This window comes from Plectropomus leopardus, chromosome 2 (assembly GCF_026936395.1).
Source record: "Plectropomus leopardus strain MGB_pleo_1.0 chromosome 2, ASM2693639v1, whole genome shotgun sequence".
Lineage (NCBI taxonomy): Eukaryota > Metazoa > Chordata > Actinopteri > Perciformes > Serranidae > Plectropomus > Plectropomus leopardus.
In genome coordinates this window covers 32669818-32676875 of record NC_142177.1, presented here as the reverse complement: position 1 = coordinate 32676875, position 7058 = coordinate 32669818, and the positions used below count along the sequence as shown (strand labels likewise).

At 36.6% G+C, this 7058-nt stretch overlaps 1 protein-coding gene across 1 annotated transcript; it reads right to left on the bottom strand.

Annotated features, from left to right (window-relative positions):
- Nucleotides 1-396: 396 nt before the first annotated feature.
- On the bottom strand, nt 397-6575 carry snrpc (small nuclear ribonucleoprotein polypeptide C). The gene is made up of 6 exons (XM_042499887.2): nt 6460-6575; nt 4703-4745; nt 3937-4045; nt 2954-3013; nt 1976-2080; nt 397-954 (listed from the first exon to the last, which is right to left on the bottom strand). Exons 1-6 carry the CDS (start codon nt 6465-6467, stop codon nt 833-835), a joined length of 447 nt encoding a protein of 148 aa, XP_042355821.1. The 5' UTR covers nt 6468-6575; the 3' UTR covers nt 397-832.
- Between the last annotated feature and the right edge of the window lie 483 nt (nt 6576-7058).

Sequence of the window (7058 nt, the reverse complement as noted above, 5' to 3'; positions counted from 1 at the left end):
GACAAATGAAAGCTTCAAAGTTCACAAGTGGGGTATTTAATGACTTATTTTTGGGCTGTCTCATGTTTTTAAAAGAAATTAAAATAGCTTGCTCTGGTTTCAATGGGTTAAGGGCCACCAGGTTCTTTTGCTATTGCAAAAGTAAACAATTTAAGCAAAGGACAAAGTTACTATGTATTTTATAAAAGGGAAGCAAGTTGAATGACATGTTCTGAGACCTGCATAGTTGATATCTGCATAGTTAATATCTTATTGTGTATACCATGGCAATGTCCAGGTATGCCCATCACAAAGCCAGGTGAGAGAAGTGAAATAATTGAAAACATGTTTTTAAAACATTAAAAACTAGCTTTGTTTATAATTAGTTCCTGTTTACTACAGTCTCACCAGAAAAGGTTTGAAATTTTTCTTTTTTATTTTTCAAAGCAATGCAATGAAATACAACAAAAAAACAAGTAAAACCTGAAACAAAAGTAAAAACATAGTAACAAATATTATCATATCAAACACGCTCTTTAACTGTGCGCGCTGAACAGTTTGTCAAAGTGAGACGAGATTTTTCAACAAACACAAGAGGAGATTTAATTAAAAAAAAAATCTTTAAAACTGGGATCTGAAATCAATTCTAATGAAGTGGATAGTAATAAATACCACAATTCTGGCACAAGAAAATTAAGTAATTATACAAAAATAACATAATTACATCAGGGGTTTCAGGTTTGAGGTTGAAGAGTTTAAAAAGTCGCACTGAAAAATCTGAGTGTTAACCAAAGTGTCCTCACTAGACAGCATCTGTTCATGGCAACAAAGAACGCAGAAAGTCCAGCCGGTCTTATCTGTCTGGTCGCATCATGCCCGGTCTGACTGGCATCATCATCGGTCGAGGATGACGCATCATGTGTGGCGGTCCTGGCATCATCTGCATGGGTCCTCCCATCGGCGGCCTCATGCCTCCTAAAATGTGACAGTGAAGGAATACACAGCTTCAGGTATTTATTGATGAAAACAACGTGAATAACCTGATAAATGTTATACTCTTTAATCAGTCTTTAATCAGGGTTTTCTGATTCTGCACAAACGCAGATATGATTAAATGTTTATATTTCATCAAAAAATGTCAGAAAACAGTTTTAAAACAAAATGCTGTTTACAAGTTATTGCCAGAGCTGAAGCAAACAACTGCCTAAAACCCCCAAATGTTTAACGTTAAATGATACTGAACAGAAAAACTGCAAGTTTGACAGTTTTCTAAATAAAACAACTTGATAATGGATTAATGTTTTATGACCTTAAGTACATCATAATATAAACAAAAAATAAGTAAGAATCAGAAAGGGAGCAACTGATGGATGCTCAATTTTTTTTAAACAGGCAGGCTGGAATTGTTATTTTCATTTAATTAATTAATCTCGTAAAATACTTTTAAATCTAAAATTAACACACAAAAAAATAGAAGCAGATTCCTTATGATGTCCATATTTTAAATTTATCTGATTATCAGAAGAACTCTTCTATATTTCTCTTGTGAAATACCAGTTCCCTGTGCTTGGTTTTAAGTTCATTTGTCTCTTCCTTGATCTCCTGTTGTGATTTTTGTCTGTAAATATGTGTTTTTATTATGATGCTGCCTCTTCAGGCCACATCTCCCTTGAAGAAGAGATTCTTGATATCAAGCAAACTCTCCTGGTTAAATTAAGTAAAATATATACAGTGTATATATGTAAATAAAATGTAAATAAAATAAAAAACAAATTACAGGGTATCAAAAAACTGCATAAGAACATAATAAACCCCATTAATGCTGCTATGGTTTACTGAATTGCTGCAAACTTGTCTAATATGAGGTGATCCCTGAGATTTCTTGTCTAAAATATTCGAAACTGCCAAAGACACTCAGCTTCTGTGAGCATTTTCAAATGTTTCAATGCGCAAAATGGGAATGAGTGAAGCTTTGGAAAAGCAACACGTTTCTTACCGGGTCCGCCAGGCATCATTCCATGTGGTGGAGGCCCCATCATGGGCATCATAGGCGGCCCTCCCATGGGGGGCGTTGGTAGCATCCCTGGGCGAGGAGGACCACCTGTGTGACACACAACAAATATTAGAGGACAATCAATTCTAAGACAAAGTACTGCGCAAATGAATAAGATCAAATGCATCCCAGCCAATTATGCTATATTCTGAGCGCTTCATTTGCACTGACCTCTGACTTAACAGAAAACACACACAACTGTGTCAATAATTTTAAATTGTTACACAATTAAGTTGTGAAACAGAATTATGTAAACAGTATACATAACAAAGGGAATCCCCTTTTGTAATTTCTTTTATAAAAGTTTGGCATGTGGGGGAGCCTGGTGGATCAATGGATAGAGCGGCGACCTCGATACAGAGGCTGTATCCTCGCCGCCACAGCCGGGGGTTCAATTCAGGCCTCGACCCTTTGCTGTATGTACCCACCCCCCTTCTCGCTAAACTGTCCTGTTTGGCATTTGTTGTTACCATCTGAGACAAAGCTGCTTGACACATTAAATACAGTGTTTCTGCCTTTTTTGCAATATCAAAGACAGCTCTCATAACTTAGAAATGCTGCTTATTTTCATTTAGTGACACGCTGAGTGCAACTTTTATGTCATCGCCAGATCACATCACTGAAAGGAGTAAAATGTTACAACAAAGAGAAGAAAGGCACATGTTGTAAAGAGAAAAAAGTAGTTTCCTGAAGGTTTCTATTTAATTCCAGTAGTGTGGTACCTTTATCAATTTAATTTAGTTGGAGGAACCAAAAGCTTCTGGTGATTGTTTATTCTAATTTTATTTGAATAGTTCTTGATATGAAGCAAAATGGTGACAGTCTTTCCCTGTTTAAATAAATCTAACTATCACGAGCCAGTGTGTCTGTGTTACGCTTACTTAATCAAATTACTGCAGAGCTGAAAGAAGGTGGACTCACCTGGGGGAGGGCCACCAGGGAACGGTGTGGGAGGAATCTTTCCCTGTTGAAAGGCAGCCGCTGTTGGGAGAAAAAGACAGAACGTTATCAAAACAACCACACAAATTATTCATGTTAAGCACACAGTCTTGTCTCTGTTTTTGTCTCTGTAGAGAATTAATTTAAGCCTGTTTCATACTGTATGTATGAAATGAAAACAACACAAGAGTGCACCGCATGGGGTCTTTCTAACACTTCTGCATAGCCAAATACACAATGTAATTCAAAATTGCGTGAAGGGGATGCTAAATTAAAAAAAAAAATAGAGATAAAACCAACACTTTCAATAAAGCAGTCTACTTTAAAAAAACAGTCGCTTTGTATTCTTTACATGAAATAATGTGTCTGCCATCTTTTTGTTTCAAAAGGAGACTAACGTGCAAAACAAGTTCCTCCACAGTGGACAACACGACGCTCCGGCATCTTTCATGTGGATTAGAGTTTTGTAATCTCAGAGGGGGCCCGAGTAAGCTGGTGTACAGAGTGCACTGTTTAAGCAAAGAGCTTGTATATCCCACACATAAGCGTACACATGAGCATGTCTTGTACCAGGCTTTACTCCAACACTGAGTTTATTGTCTGTGTCTAACCAGGATACACAATATGGAAAAGAAAAAGCATGCTCTGAATATGGAGTGTGTGAGTGTGAGAAACCAGCATCAGTAATATGATACTGCCACTAGAGGTCACTTTTATATTCAAGTTCAAATTGCTCAACACGTGAGCCTCATTGAAAACAGCTGAAACATTTAAAATCCTCATTCAAGACCCAAAATGTCTGTAAAAAAAAAAAAAATCATCCTCCAAGTTATAGGATGTTAAGAAGTTCAGCTGAGACACGTTCTGAATAAATGTGAAAATGTTTTTAAAGATTTAAAAGAACAAGTGTTGCATCTAGATTTATTCAGTCATGTCTTCCAGATAATTGAGACGATTTTGCTTACTTGTTTTATCGATCAGACTCTGAGCCTGCTCCTCCATCCATTTCTGATAGTAATCTTTCACATTTTCTTTGTGTTTTCGGCCACTGCAGTGGGTTTTCCTCACTGATGGCTGGAACAGAAAGAGAAACATTTTTAAGTTATTTAATAGTACAAGAATACAACAACAACAGAGTATTTTCCATAATCAGATTTAGTACAAACTGGAGATACACAATCATTTGTATTTTTGCTGATATCTGATATGCAGATGTTTTCCCGACTCATTTTCGACCAGTGCCAATACATGCACCTAGTTTTCACCTAGTTGCAGTGAAACATCAGGTCACTTCTGCAGTAGAATTGACATTTTGTTATGCCTTCTCTTATCACGATGGCCCACTAGTGGCAGATGAAGAAGCATCATACAATGCCTTTAAAAATGAACACATTTACCAAAAAAATACCCCAAAACAACTCAGCTTACATGATAAAAAAAATGACAGATTTTTACGTTTATGTAACATTTTCAAATAAAACTACAAAATGATCCTAATTTAAATGGCTTGGATGATGAGATAATCATGACGATAGCCACAATCAGGGCAAATTCGACCTATTTTGACCGATTAAAGTCACATTGTTAAAGCATCATCTTATTGGCCTGTCACATCAGCAGAGAGGTTCATTTCAAGCCGGTGCTGACATTTAATTTGAAAGCCTTTATCTGCTAATACCGAAGCTGTGCCTATATTATCGCGCATCCATAGCACACACAAACATAACTTACCGAATCATGTGTAAGGTAGGTGTCACAGTAATCACAGTAAAACCTGTTGAAAGAAGAATGTGGGGTTAACAAAAAAGCTTCAGAGCTGTAGACTTTAAATTAGAACCAAGACATATCTCATATTCACAATTTTTCATGAGATAAAAACTATAGAGACAAAGATCTAATTTACACTGACACACACCTTGTCTTTTTCTAGTATTAAAAGCTACAATATAGAAATACAATTTTGTTAACATTTTTGTTTTATTGAGCAATCATGGCCACATTAAAAATGACTCCTGCAAAAACATTCAAAATCAATATAGTTCTTTTCAAGGAGTTCTGTAGGTAATACATTATATGTGTTGCATATTATGCAGACCAGTCCTGCAAGACAATTCACTGTCATACCGGAAACTTTGAGATGTTCAACAAAACTATAGTTTCCTGTTAAGCGGGACATCTTTGCCTTCTGCAAGACCAGAACACTGTCCTGTAGAATATGTCCATATTTAACAAGATTTTATCACTTAATCATTTTTAATCACAGATCCAGATGACCTAGACCAGGCATGTCAAACTGGTCCACAGGGGGGCCGGTGTGGCTGCAGGTTTTTGTGCCAACCAACCAAGAGCACACAGTTTGACCAATCAACTGTCTGAAGACGGAGATCAGTTGATTAAATGAGTCAAGTCTGGTGTGCTGCTACTTGGTTGGAAACAAAACCTGCAGCCACACCGGCCCCCCTGTGGACCGGTTTGACATGCCTGACCTAGACTCTGGTATATATTAGGCCTATATTATTGTAAAAAAAAAAAAAAAATACTGGAGTTTGTTTATGATGTTTAAAGTTTCAGTTCCAACATTGGTTATCGATCTAATTAACTACTAATAATTGGTATAGGTATTGGCCCTAAAAGACCAATATCGGTTGACCCCTAGTTTATACTACAAAACATACAGTGTGTGGTCAAATTCGTCCCAGACTACCTCAGCAAGTGGTTTGAGTGATCGGATCAGACATTTTTTTAAAACTTGCAGGGAACTTAACATCTATGAGGCTGAAAGTTTCAGTTTTGATTAAACAAGTTTTGAGTTGGACTTTGTTATATACAGAATTTCATTATTTTTGTAAATGCGTATTGGTTCTAACTATCGGTTGTTGGTCTTATTAAGCACTAATAATAGGTATCGGTATCTGCCCTGATACCAATATCAATCGACCCCCTCATGTCTTATCTACTTATTTTATTCTGATGAGTTGTTCTCTGTAGCTGATCCACTTTACGAAGCTGTGGCCCCAGAGACGACGTTCACCTTGGAGGTAAATGAATGTTACTGTGCATTGCATGTTGTTATTGTGCTGTTATCATTTTAAGAAATTAGTTCATTTAACTTAGTAGAAAAAAATGCAGCATTGAGTCATTATTTAACCCGACGTTAACAATACCAGCTCATATCAAAGAATGATCAAACAAACAAACAACAGAAGAAAACATGACTTGAAAGAGAAAATCTTGCGATATCCAGCCTCGTGGACTCTAGTTTGTCTTTTACTGTTAGATACGATCACATCGAGGTGGAGTCCAGCAAATAGACAGAGCCCAAACAAAGCTACCAGCGTTCAATGGAAACATAAAGGTCTGTTTCGTGAGTTTTTAAATAATATTTTACCGTCGTTCGCTACTTAATACAATTCTAAACAATATTTGAGTTTGTTTGAACGTGAAAACTCACAGATAAAGCATAAAAAATAAATAAGATTGTCACATACTTAGGCATGTTCCCCGGCAATCTCCGTCGAGAGCGCGATTCCGGTGTTTCTGATAACTGTTCCTGACAGATATAAGAACCACCGACAGTTGGTTCCGCCTGAGAGTATGAGTGACCAGCAAACCAAAAGGTAGCTTAAATAACACACATCAAATAAATCTTGTCATTTATCATCGTTTGGAGACAGTTTCACATTTTAACAGCAAACTTTAAATTAAAAACATTTCGCTTGAAAGTGTTAGTGTCTGTTAATCACAACTGTATAAGTCGAGGTGATTTTTTGTGTGCTACAAGAACTTCAAAACAGCTTTTCACGATTACTTTAGTGGTATATTTCATAGGTAAAAACTTAATTTGTCAAAATCTTGGAAAAACACAACACACCCAGTATTTGGACTTCGGTGCTGGAGCTGAATCGTTATCGACAATGAAAAAGGAACATCCACACATTCAAATCCATGCAAAAATCATGTTTACTGTGCAAGCTTTAGGTCAAAGATCTTCTTCAGTGCATAGCAAGGTAACTTACTTTGTACAATGGCAAAGCCTCAATGTAGAAATCACCCATTAAACTCATATATTCGCATTATATTTTATGAG

Bases quoted from the DNA above. Each gene is read 5' to 3' on its own strand.
- snrpc (XM_042499887.2), bottom strand. The intron at 2,081-2,953 runs GTGAGTCCACCT...TGTGTCACACAG, and splicing joins CCCTGGTGGCCCTCCCCCAG to GTGGTCCTCCTCGCCCAGGG. The intron at 955-1,975 runs GTAAGAAACGTG...GTCACATTTTAG, and splicing joins AATGATGCCTGGCGGACCCG to GAGGCATGAGGCCGCCGATG.